General features: G+C 39.2%; 1 protein-coding gene across 2 annotated transcripts in view; it reads right to left on the bottom strand.

Annotated features, from left to right (window-relative positions):
- Positions 1 to 16,428, bottom strand: part of LOC138754405 (laminin subunit gamma-3-like) — a 130,287-nt gene that overhangs the window by 61,400 nt on the left and 52,459 nt on the right. Inside the window, exons 1-2 of one of the 2 annotated variants that reach the window (XM_069918650.1) lie at positions 11,490 to 11,903; positions 7,017 to 7,147 (exon numbers count right to left, since the gene is read on the bottom strand). In XM_069918650.1, coding sequence (XP_069774751.1) covers positions 7,017 to 7,147; positions 11,490 to 11,492 — 134 coding nt within the window. In that variant the 5' untranslated portion in view covers positions 11,493 to 11,903. Of the gene's footprint in view, positions 1 to 7,016; positions 7,148 to 11,489; positions 11,904 to 16,428 lie in introns of those variants that run through there. The other variant, XM_069918640.1, reaches the window with a different exon arrangement.

Consider the following 16,428-nt stretch of genomic DNA (forward strand, 5'->3'; position numbering starts at 1 on the left):
TTTAAAGATCTCCCCCATCTCTTTTGGTTCCATACGAAGTCGACCACTGTGATCTTCAAGATGACCAATTTTGTCCCTTCCAGACTTTTGTTTTTAATGTACCTGTAGAAGCCCTTAGGATTTTCCTTCACATTGTTGGCCAAAGCAACCTCATGCCTTTTTTTTTTAAAGCCTTCCTGATTTCTTTTTTGATGCTTTTCTTCCAATTTTTTCTACTCCTCATGTACTTCATTGCTCCACATTGTCTATACCTGCTGTACACCTCTCTCTTCTTCCAAATTAGATCCCCAATATCCCTCGAAAACCAAGGTACCCTATGCCTCTAACCTTGTCTTTAATCCTGACAGGAACTTAGAAACTCTGTACTCTCAAAGTTTCTCCTTTGAAGGTTCTCCATTTACTTCATATGTCCTTGCCTGAAAACAACATCCCAATCCATGCCTTCTAGATCTTTTCTCATTTCCTCAAAATTAGCCTTTTTCCAATTTAGAAACTTAATCCAAGGCCCAGACCTATCCTTCTCCATAATTAACTTGAAACTAATAGCATTAAGATCACTGAACCCAAAATGTTTCCCTACACATATTTTTATCGCCTGTCCTGTCTCACTCCTTAATAGGAGATCCAGTATTGCACTCTCCCTAGTTGGAACCTCTATATGTATTGATTTAGAAAACTTTCCTGAACACATATGACAAACTTCAAGCCATCCATCCCTTTTACAGTATGGGAGTCCCTGTCAATATGTGGAAAGGTAAAATTCCCTACTATCATAATCTTATGTTTCCTGCAGCTGTCTGCTGTCTCTACAAATTTGCTCCTCTAATTCTCGTTGACTTGGACGGTCTACAGTACAACCCCATGAGTGTGGTCATACCTTTCCTGTTCCTCAGCTCCACCCAGATAGCCTCAGTCAACGAGCCCTTTAGTCTGTACCACGATATTTTCCCTGACGAGCAATGCCACTCCTCCCCCTTTTATCCCAACCCCGTTCTATCATGTCTAAAGCAACAGAAGCCTGGAACATTGAGCTGCCAGTCCTGCTCCTCCTGCAACCAAGTTTCACTAATAGCCACAATGTCATAATTCCACATGCCAATCCACACTCTAAGCTCATCTGCCTTTCTTACTTTGTGCATTGAAATAGATGCACCTAAGAACATTTCCACCATGTACAACCTGTTGACTTCTAAAGGAGCAAGCAATTTTAACATAATCTTTTCCCTCCTCCACTTCTCTATCTGTTCTGGCACTCTGGTTCCCCTCCCCCTGAAAATCTAGTTTAAACTCATCGGAGCAGCACTAGCAAACCTTCCCATGAGGATATTCATCCCCCTCCAGTTCAGATGCAAACCGTCCCGCCCAGACAGGTCCCAACTTCCTTGGAAGATTTGAGCCCTATGATCCAGAAACCTAAAGTCCTCCCTGCTGTACCATGTCTTTAGCCATGTGTTATCTTTCATTATCCTCCTATTTCTAACCTCACCAGCACGTGGCATGGGAAGCAATCCTGAGATCACAACCCTGGACATCCCTTCCTTCAACCTAGCGCCTAACTCCCTGAACTCTCCTTGCAGGATCTCCTCACCCAATTGGATCACAACATGTGGCTGCTCACCCTCCCTCCTGAGAATGCCGTAAACTCAATCTGAGATATCTTGGACCCTGGCACCAGAGAGACAACATACCATCTGGGATACTCAATCTCTTCCACAGAACTTCTTACCTGTCCCCCTAACTACAGCTCACCTCTTCTCCTCCCTTCCCATATTAGCCACAGAACCAGACTCTGTGACAGAGATCTCATCTCCGTAGCTTGTCCCTGGTAGGTCATCCCTCCCAACAGTATCCAAAATGGTATTTGTTATTGAGGGGAACAGAGTCAGGGGTGCCCTGCACTGCCTACCTGTTCCTTTCCCTCTCCTGATCGACACCCAACCATCCTCCAATGTGTGATGGTGTTCATTTAACTCCTGTCTATCATCCCCTATGCCTCCCGAATGATCCGGAGTTCATCCAACTTCAGCTCCAATTCCTTAACTTGGCTAGTCAAGAGTTGCAGCTGGATGCACTTCTCACAGATGAAGTCATCAGGGATACTCCTGACTTCCCTGATGACCCCCATTCTGCAAGAGGAGCATTTCCCCATCTTGGCTGCCATTTCCATTCTATGACTGGAGGAACAACAAATGATATATAAAACCTGCCCTTACCTGTGCCTACCTGCTGAATCCTTTTTGTACCTTGTAAAGGGTAACCCTTCTTACTTCAATTCCTACTATCCCTCACCTAGTCTGTTCTCGCTGAAGCCTGTTGAACCAAAGCCTTACAACACTGACTCAATCCACTCTATGACTGTTCCCTCCAACCATACTATCACCCACTAAAACCACATTCCTTTCAACTCCCCCACTTGTCTGGCTTTCTGTATCACAAGGCTGCAGTCAACTTCCTTTCCCCCCCCCCCCCACCCCACAGTTCCACATTTGTCATCAGGGATTACAAGATCCTTTCACCTATGAAGTGTAGGGACCCACGATCCTGAAACATATCTCTCAGATTCCTTATACCTGCCTCACTCACATTCACACCTACAGTCAAAGTATTTAAGGTGTGAACCTCCTCCTGGAGCAAATGGCCCAGATAACATCCTCCTTCACTCCCTCTCTGCTTTAAGGGAACAAATGACCTCCTCCCTGTTGCCTCCACCTCTTTTATTCCTCAATTCCTGCAGCATCCTATACAACCTCTTGACAACTGTAAGGTAAAACATCATGAGATGGGAATGTGTAGGGAGTTACCCTGTACAGGGCAGTAACAAGAAGGGGAGGTGTCCTTGTACTCCTGTTAGGTAAAACATCATGAGATGGGAATGTACGGGGCTGTAACAAGATGTAAATGCATCCTTGTACTTACAAGATAAGAGAGACATTGATGGATTGAGAGGCAGGAAGCTAGCAGGGAAAGGATAGCAACAGTTTTAGTCATTGGACAAGTAATGATATGATGATGTTCTAAGCATGTATCCAAGGGTATAAAAAAATCACCATTTTGCTGATAACGGCAGAATGCATTCTCCGACTAACATGTTTAGTCGCAAGTGTTACAATCCGGTAATAAAGAACAAAGAACCCTGATTTCGACTCAGCCTGGTGTTTGTCTCACTCATTCATGAACAAAGCAGACCTAACACAACCCAAACCCCAAAGAGTGAATGTTTAAATACTGCTTTCATATGATCCCAGAATCTCCATAGGGGTTGCAGAGATAAAATGGGGAAAACAAAGCCAACTTTAAGCAGGTCAGAGTGACAGAATGCATGGTTCAGAGCAAGAATGGAAAGACTCCAACTCTTAGAAACCCAATCTAAAGTTCAGGCTTACAAGAACCAGATGTTCAACAGCTGTGTTGTAAGCGGATCCTTTGATATATGAAAAATATTTGGCAATGACATTTTGAATAGGTCAAATTAAATGATATGCTTCCCTTTTTTGAAAATGACTTCCACTTATAATGAAAGTATGAAACCAGGTTTACAGAGATTGAGAGAGAGAGATGGGAGTTGGATCTTAGTGTGGCAGAAATGAAAAGATGTTGGACTGATTGGTGTTTGGCAGCATGACGTCAATTATAAATGCAAGATATGGATTAGTAGAATATAATTTTCTACATCAATTATATCTCATGCCACAGATACAGTGAAACCTTGTTAGAATGTGATTCGTTAATCCGTGGAATCGCTTATAGCGCAGGTGTCTGTGACCCCAAACTCTGATTTTAGGATGCCAGCTAACAGCCACAAACTCATAAATGGTCTCTTATGACTCATTTACAAGATGTGTATGTTACTATGTGGAGTTTAAGGGTCTTAAAGGTATTTTTATAGGATTTGATTCACAGTGTTCTGTTTTCCTTCTTCCTGAATCAGGACATATATGCATCTGTTCCACGACTCGGCTGTAATGTGGTATGAAATCTTGGACCCCAACTACCGCGTTCTAACGAGGTTTTACTGTATTACATAAATCAAAATCTGAAATATTAGAAATGTGTTTTAGGTGTGGGATAGAAATATAAACATTTGTATGTACTATGTGGTCGTGTGTGAATGTGATTCCTTTCTGGAAGGATAATACTGAAATATTAGCAAGGATAACAGGGGTGGCCTTCACAGCTTTATCTTTTGAATAACTTTATTGAAATAAACATTAAATTAACTAAATTCCAAATTTCATTAGTTAAAATAGTTTTAGCTGTGGTGAAGAAATGTATTGCAATTACTTGGAAATCCAAGCCCCCTCCCCCCAGCCCACATATAGCACGATGGACTGCTGAGATGAATAATTGCACAGCATATTTTTTAAAATTACACAACAAAGAACAAATATGATATATTTTTTAAGATATGGCAGCCATATTTGGATCATATAGGTCCCCAATTATAATAAATGCTGCTGTAGTTTAATGCAAGTGACTTCCCCATATTGAATTTTTGATGATCAACATAAAAGTGGTGTGTGGGTTTATATTGTGAAAGGGAGGAAGGGGATTCTTTTGTAAAGAAAAAGGTGTGTGTGTGTGTGTGTGTGTGTGTGTGTGTGTGTGTGTGTGAGAGAGAGAGAGAGAGAGTCTGTATTTAATATTGAAGAGTTTTTCTATGTATTTTTATGGAAAAAAAATAGAAAAAGAGGTCATTTTATAGGTCCCAGATTGTAAGGCCTCATCCTGGGAACAAAGGACAGGATGGAAGAGCTATAACTCAGGGAAGAGGCACTGCCAGTTTTTTGAATATGTAGTGAAGAGAGGCACTTTGATTTCTAATACAAAAGAGGGCAGATGGAGTTTCCCTGAATGTCCTTTACTTCTGACTCAGTGTGCTACAGTGTCAGCTTAGCTTTTTACTCTCAATTACAAAGGTATGGATATATTTTTTTTATTTACTGAATTTTTTTATCTATATATATCTATCTATCTATACAACAAAATGTTTGAACAAGAAAAATATGCTGTACAAATACAAAGCAATTACAATACATCCTAGAATAAAATTGAAGATTGATAAACGGACAGATTTCAATATTCTCTTGTTCCTGCAGAAAACATCCTCAATCTACATCTCCTAAACTAAAATGAAAAAGTCACTGGGACCATTTAAACTGCCAAAAGGGTAACAGAACATTGGTGAATTGCCTTATATATAAATAAGTTCAAAAAGAGATTATAAACTTTTTGTATGTTATAAACCATTGAACATTAAAATATTCCATAAAAGTGTGACACATTTTATTAAACTTAACTTCAGTTTTCAAAACATTACATCTAATCTTCTTGATCTTCAAGCATGATACTGTTTGGGTCATCCATTGTGGGTATTGATATGATTTTATCATTTTTTGTATATATTTTTAGGAATAAAGTATATTTTTAAGATTAAAACAACATTTTTGTGTTCAGTCTCTGGAGAGTGTTCTCTCAGAAAGCTTCAAATCTATCACATGAACCACAGCCAACACATCCACATATATTATGGAAGAAAATAATGAAAGGACTTATTTCAACCAGAGAAGGGGTTTGATAGGAAAACCATGAAATTTTAACAAAAAAAGGTGGAGGGGGGTTGAGGTTTGCGAGAAGAGAGAGGAGAGTGAGAGGAAGAGGGGGAGGGGTGTGGTAGAGGGGTGGGGAGAGGAGGAAGGTGGGGAGAGGGGGAGAGTTAACATTAAAAGTCAAAGAAATTGACTGTCAAGGTAAAACAACAAGGAAATGAGAAAAGCAAAAGACAAGTGAAGAAAACAGGAAAATTAATTAGAGACAATTTTAAGAAAAAATGGGCATGTACATAGAGCAATGAAGTACATGTTGAATGAACAGAGAGGATTAAAGGGAGATAATGAAGTGTATGATTTTCCTCCAACTCTCCCAATATCCTGGCTAGCCTGCTGGTTATAATCATTTCCCAGATGTTCCTCTCTTTTGTCTGGTTCCCAGATGGAAGTTGTCATCAGGCAGCCCTTTGTTGATACATCGTCGTCTTTGTTAAGGAGGAACTGGTCAGAATTCCTGGGCAGCATCCCTGGATAGTTTCAAACCTCAGGTTATGAGAAGATTTTCTCTAAATACAATGAACAAAAATATTTAAGATGAAGGAGACTGGGAGTCCCGACCAAAGATATCACCTTACATTACCTGTGGGCCAGACTTTGAACCCTCTCTCAGTCAGCAAGTCAGTCTTCAATTCCTGTCAGGCCCCAGCCCAGGGCAATACTTGAGGATAGGCAATGCTGAGATATTGGACAAATACAGTGAGGAAGGTGACTGGCGACACACTGTTTCTCATTCTTTAAATCTGGAATCAATTTTTTCCTAAAGATTTTTGTTTTTCACCACACTCATTATTGCAGACATATCTGCCTGTGGTTTTCTGAAGACTACCACATTAAAGATTATTTAAAATGTTAATTTACCAGAAATGATGCTGGAAACAGAGTTTCACATATTTTAAAATAAATTAACGGGTGTTTCTAACTAAAGACCTATTTTCCATCCCACATACATCAACTATCATTTAATTTCCCCTCTTGAAATCTAGCTTTCCTTTAAGATCATATAAGCTTTTCACCTCATTCACTTTGGATGGTGATGAGTTCCAGGTTCCATTGAAGAAGTTTCTCCTGAACTTTTTTTCATCTTCATTGGTGATCACCTTATATTTGTAATCACTAATTAACAGCTCCCCACAAATACCTTCAACATATCAATGAGCCCTCCAATAATCTTACAGATTTCTTCTAGACTGTCCTCAGTTTCCCTTTTCAGCAGAAAACTTTCCTATTCTTGAGAATAGATTAGCTTCAAGTTCTGGCAACTTGACCATATCACATTTGTGTTGCAAAAAGTCCACTGACCAGACGTTGAACTAAAGATGAAAGGAAGACTCTAGAGTCTAGACGTTCAACAAACTTGACATGAGGTTAAGGCATTATGGGAAGTATGTGAAAGTGACAGTGGTTATTTACCTGCCTCCCACAGATAGATCAGATATAGCATAATAATAGGATCGAAGGACCTGGGGATCCTTGAAGATATCATCACCAAAGGTGTTCAGTCGGTTTAAGGAAATTAGCAGATCAGTGGCTGTCACCCATTCCTGGAACAGAAGAAACACACCTGGTAAGAGGAGATGGGCAGAAAGGATTGGGGGCAGGGTACAGAGAGGGTGGAAGGAGGGAATGGGGGAAAGCAAGGGGAAGGGGAAAGGCAAGAGTGATGGGAGGGGGCAAGGAGAGAATGAGGGAGAGAGCCAGGAGTGGATGATGAGAGGGTTGTGGGGGGAGGGGAAGACAGAATTTTGCTGCACTCAGAGAAATGAAATGGACTCCAAAAAAATGCCTAGAATTATTTTGCATAGGAAGTCCACAACAGAAACTTCTTTCCCAAAACATGGAGCTGCGGGTCAGATGAGAGTACTCTGATTGATACATTCTCTGTGATTAGATGCTGCCACTCCTGTTGCCTGTGGCGTCAGAGGCATTGGCTTTGGTACAGAGAGTGGACAGGTATTTTTTCTATGGATATAAGGATGGGTGGGAGTTAATTGCCTCAGATCTGCACTCCAAATGATTTTACTCTCAAATGAAAGATCGCTGGAGAAAAATAATGGATTACCTGAAGCAGTATCTGAACCAGAGAGAACTGCAGGGCTGGTGTGAACTGGTGGTTACAGAAACATGGTTCCAGGACACCATTCCAGATTCAGCAATCTAGCTGGATGGTCTTATCTCCTTCAGGGCAGACAGAGACATTGCTACTTCTGGCAAGGCATGAGGAGGGGGTTTGTGCATTTACATCAACTACAACTGGTGTACCAATGTTTCTGTTTGAAGTCCTTCTACTCAGCAGAGATAGAGTACATCCTGGTGAAATCCAGACCTTCTACATGCCCAGGGAATTCTCGGCCATGCTGATTGCCACAGTACACATTCTGCCTTCAGCTAACAAGGGTGAGGCCATAGTGCCATCTGCAAAGCCCAGACTTCCCATTCTTTTTTTTTCAAACTTTATTGAAAAATTATTGGTAAACATACAAAATACACTTCACAACAAATTTTTTTATATATATGTGAAAATAAAGAGAAACCCACCCCCCCCCCTTCAGCCAGCACTCTTAAGGAGAGTCAAAGAAATATATATGAAAAAAAACTAAAAAAAATAAAATAAATCAAAGTACCTCTAAATGCATATATTCCAAATATAATGACCACTTATTAACAAAAAAGAATAATTATCATGCAAAACATAGGTAATTTTATTCATAACAACACAAGCTTTCATTTCATTATGCCATCGCATTATACTAATCACTGTATTATCCTTCCATGTACTTCCTATACATTTTCGAGCTACAGAAAATGCTAAATATACAAATTCAATTTGAAATTTATCCAACCCCATTCCCTTTAAAGGAATCACATAACCCAGTAAAAAAAACAGATGGATCTAATGGTAACTTAATCTTATACAATTTTTCCAAAATTGACTTAATTTCTTCCCCAAAATTGTTGTACATACATACATACAAGACCAAACAGAATGTAAAAAAGTTTCAACACACATACCACATCTAAAAAAGGAATCTGAATTACTAAAGCCATATTTTTTCAATTTCTCTGGAGTTAAATATAACTGATGCAAAAAATTATAATTAACCATTCCATACCGTGCATTCATCAATCTAGTAACACTCTCATGACACATATCCATCCAGTAATCTTCAGGAAAAACAAAAATTAAATCATTTTCTCATTTAAACTTAAATTTCTCCCATTCCGACTTGTCCATATTATCTTGTAATACTTGATACATAACAGAAATATAACCCTTTTTCTTTTTCTTTGGCTTGGCTTTGTGGACGAAGATTTATGGAGGGGGTAAAAGTCCACGTCAGCTGCAGGCTCGTTTGTGGCTGACAAGTCCGATGCGGGACAGGCAGACACGGTTGCAGCGGCTGCAGGGGAAAATTGGTTGGTTGGGGTTGGGTGTTGGGTTTTTCCTCCTTTGCCTTTTGTCAGTGAGGTGGGCTCTGCGGTCTTCTTCAAAGGAGGCTGCTGCCCACCAAACTGTGAGGCGCCAAGATGCACGGTTTGAGGCGATATCAGCCCACTGGTGGTGGTCAATGTGGCAGGCACCAAGAGATTTCTTTAGGCAGTCCTTGTACCTTTTCTTTGGTGCACCTCTGTCACGGTGGCCAGTGGAGAGCTCGCCACATAACACGATCTTGGGAAGGCGATGGTCCTCCATTCTGGAGACGTGACCCACCCAGCGCAGCTGGATCTTCAGCAGCGTGGACTCGATGCTGTCGACCTCTGCCATCTCGAGTACTTCGACGTTAGGGATGAAAGCGCTCCAATGGATGTTGAGGATGGAGCGGAGACAACGCTGGTGGAAGCGTTCTAGGAGCCGTAGGTGATGCCGGTAGAGGACCCACGATTTGGAGCCGAACAGGAGTGTGGGTATGACAACGGCTCTGTATACGCTTATCTTTGTGAGGTTTTTCAGTTGGTTGTTTTTCCAGACTCTTTTGTTAGTCTTCCAAAGGCGCTATTTGCCTTGGCGAGTCTGTTGTCTATCTCATTGTCGATCCTTGCATCTGATGAAATGGTGCAGCCGAGATAGGTAAACTGGTTGACCGTTTTGAGTTTTGATGCCCGATGGAGATGAGGGGGGGCTGGTAGTCATGGTGGGGAGCTGGCTGATGGAGGACCTCAGTTTTCTTCAGGCTGACTTCCAGGCCAAACATTTTGGCAGTTTCCGCAAAGCAGGACGTCATAGAAGAAATCAAGGACTCAAACTCCGACAATACAGGTAAAATCATCTCTCTACCATACATTTTTTTTAACCAACCACCGAAGTTGATAATAAACAAATGAAGAAGCTTCAGCAATATCAAAACGCTCTTTCAATTGAATAAAAGAAAGAAATTGACCTTCTACAAAACAATCCTGCAATATTTTTATACCCTTAAAATCCCAATTCTTTAAATGACTATTAAACAATGAAAAAGGAATAAACTGATTATTATATAATGGTGTTAAAATAGATAATTTAACTTTTGATCCTATAGTCTTATTCTTCTTTGTCCATAACATCAATAAATGTTTTAATATCGGCATCCCATAATAAATCTATATTCCACCAAAATATAAATTAATGTACAGTTTCAGAAATACATGCCATCTCAACTTTAGCCCAACATGGAGATTGATCCAAATCCATCAAACCACTAATAAATTTAAGTTGGGCTACCTCATAATAATTCTGAAAATGAGGTAATTGCAATCCACCTAATGCATACTGCCAAGTAAGCTTATTTAATGCTACCCTTGGTAATTTACCTTTCTATAAAAATTCCCTAGTAGCTTTATTTAAATCCTGGAAAAAGTTCCTTGTAAGAAAACATGGTATTGATTGAAACAAATATTGAATACGTGGAAAAATATTCATTTTAATACAATTAACCCAGCCAATTAAAGTTAACGGAGGGTCTTTCCACTTAATTAAGTTTGCTTTCATCTTTTTCAACAATGGAACATAATTTAATTCATATAAAGATTGATACTCAGTATTCACAATTATTCTTAAATATTTAATTTTATCTGTCCATTTCAAATTAATAACATTTTTATAAACTGAATAATCTCCTTCACCTACCAGTAAAATTTCACTTTTATCTCAATTAACTTTATACCCAGATAATGATCCATACTGTAATAAACATTCCCATAAATGCAGCAAAGATTGTTCCGGATTTGTTAAGTATATCAAAACATCATATGCAAATAAATTAATCTTATACTCTTCATCCAAAACTCTCATCCCTTGTATCTGCTCATTTTGCCATACTAATTGAGCTAATGTTTCAATGACCAATGCAATTAGGGCTGGTGACAATGGACAACCCTGTCGAGTAGAACGTGTTAATTTAAATGACGATCTCATCACCCTAGTGGTTGGGTTTGTATATAAAGCTTTAACCCAGCCAATAAAAAATGCACCAAATTTAAACTTTTCCAAGACCTTAAATAAAAAATTCCAATCGACCCTATCAAAAGCTTTTTCCGCTTCAAGGGCTGCCATCGGTATGCATTGGTCAAACTAATTAATCGAAGAATATTATCCAAAGCATGTCTATTTTTAATAAAACCTGTTTGATCTACATTTATTAATTTAAGTAAATATTTAGCAAGCTGATTTGCTAACAATTTAGCTATTATTTTATAGTCCACATTCAATAAAGAAATAGGTTTATAAGAAGACACCTTTAATGAATCTCTATCTTTTTTTGAAATTACAGTAATTAAAGCACTAGAACAGGATTCTGGTAACTCAATGTTCAGTCACTTGTGGTAATACCTCCCCAAACACTGAAGATAAATCTTCATAAAAAACTTTATAAAATTCTACCGAAAACCTGTCATCTCCTGGTGACTTACCATTAGGCATTTCCATCATAGTAGTCTTAATTTCTAGATCTGTGAACGGAGCTTCCAAATCTATAATATCATCTTCATCTAATGCTGGTAACTTTAATGTAGATTAAAAAAAAGAATCAATAGATCCATTATCCTGTTTCCCCTCAGAAGTATATAATTTTTTATAAAATGAATAAAACTGTTCATTGATTTCCTGAGGTTTATAGGTAACTGTTGAATTCTTTTTAACAGTATTAATAATCATTGAGGTCTGCTCCTTCTTTAATTGCCATGCAAGAACTTTATGCACCTTATCACCCCACTCATAATATCATTGTTTGGTTCGATTAAGTAAACATTCAAATTGATAACTCTGTAACGTATTATATCACAATTTCAAACTAGTCAAAGCTATCTTCTGATCTTCTGTTACTCCCTTCTGAAATTCCTTCTCTAATTCATCAATCTGTTTTTCTAATTTAATACTTTCAGCCATATACCCTTTCTTAACTTTAGTAGCATAATTAATTATTTGTCCTCAAATAAGCCTTTAACGCATCCCATACTACAAATCTACTTTGAACAGAGTTAACATTTTTCGTTAAGAAAAAAAATCAATGTTTCTTATCAAAAGCAACAAACTCAAGTTTTTTTCAACAACATTGTATTAAACCTCCATCTATGTTTAATACAACATTGTATTAAACCTCCGAACTTTCATAAGAAAAAAATAAGAAAGATCAGCCTGCAATACCTTTCCCTGTAAATGTGCCGATATTGAAAAAAAATCTATTCTAGAAAAGTAATCATGCCTAGAAGAATAAAAAGAAAAATCTTTCTCTGTAGGATTAATCCTTCTCCAAATATCTACCAAATTTAAGTCTTTCATTAAAGCCCCAATTTGAATTGCCATCTTTGATTTTCTGATACATTTTGGGGATTTATCCATTAATGGATCCAAAAGACAATTAAAATCTCCCCCAACTAGAATATTTTCATTAGCTTGACTTAATAACAAAAAAGCATCTGAAATAAAACATGCATCATCTACATTAGGTGCATAGATATCAAGTCCAAAGTTAATTAAAAATTTTACAATCCATTTTTAAAACCATCCCAGCATTCCCCTCTCCAGTCTGTAACTCAAAAGATAAATTCTTATGAACTAAAATCGCTACACCTTTTGCCTCAGAGTTAAATGAAGAAAAAAAAACATGACCAACCCAATCTCTTTTCAATTTCAAATGTTCTTTTTCAGTCAAATGTGTTTCTTGTAAAAAAGCAATATAACTTTTCATTTTCTTTATAAGTTAAAACTCTCTCTCACTTAATTGGATTATTTAATCCCTGAACATTAAAAGTTGCAAATTTCAAACTAGACATTTTAATAAACTATCAATATAAACACGTAATATAAAAAAAATGCTCTCCTGTTAATAAACAAAATTTACCCTCCCTCCCCTAATGTTATAAAAAAGTTAATATAAAAAGGAATACAATTAATTCCCCCAAAAAAGAAAAAAAAACACCCAAAGGTAGTAATTCCCAAAAAAATTGGATGTGGAACACCCCACCAGTGGCAGATGACTATCAAAGATATCAGTGCCATCCACCTCCCCCCAGCCAGAAATACAATATACATAAACACACACATGCATATATACACACACATATAGATATAAATATAGATATAAATATAGATATAGAGATAAATAGATATAAATAGATATAAAGATATAAATATAGATGTATAAATAGATATAAATATAGATATAAATATAAATATAGAGATAAATAGATATAAATAGATATAAAGATATAAATATAGATATATAAATTACATTATATATATATATTTATATTTTTTTATATATATACTTACTGTATAACAGTATATATATATATATTATATATATATATATATATAACATGTAATTCAACATCATTAATATATTCAGCTCTGGGACTCCAGTCCCAAAGATTGATTCGAATCCTCAACCTCACTAGGACTGTGTATCAAAGTCTCCTTCTTCCCATATTTCCCATTCTTCCCGTTCTTTCCATTCTGTCCATTTCCATGTCCATTGCCCCTTCTTTTAGGTGACAATGGTGAATTTCTTCCCTGACCATGTCAATCCGGTAACAAATTAGCGAAAACCAATGCATCAAAATTGAGACTGATAATTGCCATAAAAAACCTTCAACACTGCAGGGTATCAAAAAGCAAACTTATATCCTTTCCGCCACAGAACATCCTTGGCCAAATTAAACTCACGTTGACGTCTGATAATTTCTTGACTCAAATCAGCATAGAAGAAAACTATTGTTCTGACTCATCATTGGAGCTTGACTTTGTCGGGCCTTCTGTACCGCCAACCGTAAAATCGTTTCTCTATCCTGATAATTCAAGCACCGAATTAACACTGCTCATGATGGTTGACCCGGTAACGGTTTCCTCCTCAACGCTCTATGTGCCATTTCCAGTACCAAACCACCCGGAAAGAACTCTTTACCCAACATCTCAGGGATCCAATCCTTAATAAGAAAATAATCGGATCTGCACTTGCAATAGCTTGCAGAAGGCCCACAGTTTTTACATTATTTCTCCGGCTTTGATTTTCCAATTAATCAATTTTTTTTTAAAAATTTCTCTCTTCTGAATTCCCCATCCACGAACGAATCTTCCACTTTTCTATATTACGTTGAACTTGCTCTTTCCATTTACAAAAAGCTGTCTCAAATGTTTTTTTAATTCTCCTGTACCACATCTACTGAATTAAGGCATTTATTAACATCTCTCTTAAGCATAGATAAATCTTCAGACATTGTAGCTTCAGACATTGTAGATTGCATTTGGGTCATTTGATGAGACATAATATCCATATAATAGGCAATCCCTTCCAGCACAGTAAAAATAGAGTTCAATCCGGATTCCATTGCCACATCTTGAGACCCACCTACAAGCTCGTCCTCCAGTTGTTCCTGTGAACTAACTGTGTAAGGCAAGTCCTCTTCTTGTTCCCTCGTTGTCAAGACTTTCCCTGTGCGGCTGCGGGTCTGGACACCTGATGACAGTGCCCTGATGTGGTCGGGGCACCACCACGCGGGCCCCCTGCAGCCCATACGCGTTCCATTAGACCACAGACCCGTGCATGCACCGCGCATGCCCGGCAGAGCGAGGGGCTGTGCAGGGGCAGTCTCCAGAGGCTTCCTGCGCGTCCCCGACTCCCCCGATGGCAGCGCGGACCCAAGGGCTCCTTGTTCTATCGGATTTCCCGCACGCCCAATTTCGCGAATGCACGGGTTGTCGGTCAATTTCTTCAACAAGCCAGCGCCATCTTGCAGAGAGAAGACAGGCGCCGGCGTAATATTCAACCTGGCTGGAGTTCTCTGTGGCCTGGAGGCTCCTGACAGCAGTTCAGTGGTTCCAGCTGGACAGGTAGGCCTCAATTCTTCAGCACTTTTAGAAAGTAGTTTTTTCTGTAGTTGAACCTTGTTTTTTTTTAATATTAGTCACCATTATAGACAACTGATATACTTAAAAACAAAATTAAAGCATTTATATACCTAAATTAAAGTTTAAACACGGGTACTTAAAAAAACTAGCTGGGGAGGATTAGGACTGCACGTCTGTCCTCTACGCCATCTTGCCACGCCCCCCCCCCCCCAGACTTCCCATTCTGATGGTGCCACAATTGTTGCTGACAACTTCAATTACGCCATCCTGAAAACAGTCTTATCACAGTTTCAACAGCATGTAAACTTCACCACTAGAAGAGAGAACACATTAGAATGGGTGTACACCAATGTTCCTGGTGAATACAAGGCTGCAACATGCCCCAACCTTGGTTACTCAGATCACACATCTGTCCTGCTAACCCTGGTGTAAAGACCACTGGCCAAACAAATGAGATTACTTCACAGGGAGATCAGGCCATGGGGGGCCATAGCAGCACTGTGAGACTACTTTGAGACCATGGACTGGTGCTGTTTCAGGGAGGCGGCCACTGACAATAGTCATGTAAACGTGTAGGAGTACATGAGCTCAGTGACTGGCTACATCAGCAAGTGCATTGAGGATGTCACCGAGATCAAATGCTTTACAACCAGGGCTAACCAGAAACAATGGATGGATGCAAAGGTCAGGCCCTTCTCAGACGCGTGATGCTGCCTTCATGACAGGGGAAAGGATGGCAGTAAGATCAGCCAGGGCTGAACTCTCCTATGTATTTTGGAAGGCAAAGCAAGGGTACGCACAGAAGATCCACAGACAGCTGTGCGACACCAGCAACATGAGGTGCATGTGGCAAGGGATCAAGACTATTACAGCTCACGTCAACCTTGCAAATTAAGGACTATGACGCCTCCCTTCCAGACAGACTAAACACCTTCTATGCATGGTTTGAAGAGGAAAAACAGAATGATGCCAAAGAAAACTCCATATCCCCTTGATGAACTGCCCCCCACATAGCTGAGGTGAGGAGAACCTATCCAGGGTGAACCCACACAAAAGGCGGTGGGACCAAACAACATATCTGGTCGGGTACTGAAGGACAATTGTGCAGACCAATTGACAGAGATCTTCACAGACATCTTCAAAATCTCACTGCAGCAGTCCATCATTTCTGCAGAGTTCAAGACAGCTACCAACATCCGAGTACCCAAGAGGGCGATAATAACAGGCCTCAAAGACTACCACCCTGTCGCCCTGACCTCCACCATTATGAAATGCTTTGAGGGTCTGGTGATGAAACACATCAAAGCACATCTCCCAGAGATGCTGGATCCATTTCAATTTGCCTATAGAAGAAAACATTTTACAGGTGATTCTGTAGCCTTGTCGCTTCACTCCATCCTGGCCCACTTGGAGAATGATGTCTCATATGCGAGGCTGCTGTTCTTCAAGTTCAGTTCAGCATCCCCCAGAGGCTGGTAGAGAAGCTGTCCTCACTGGGACGTA

The sequence above is a fragment of the Narcine bancroftii genome, chromosome 1 (genome assembly GCF_036971445.1).
Source record: "Narcine bancroftii isolate sNarBan1 chromosome 1, sNarBan1.hap1, whole genome shotgun sequence".
Classification (NCBI taxonomy): Eukaryota; Metazoa; Chordata; class Chondrichthyes; order Torpediniformes; family Narcinidae; genus Narcine; species Narcine bancroftii.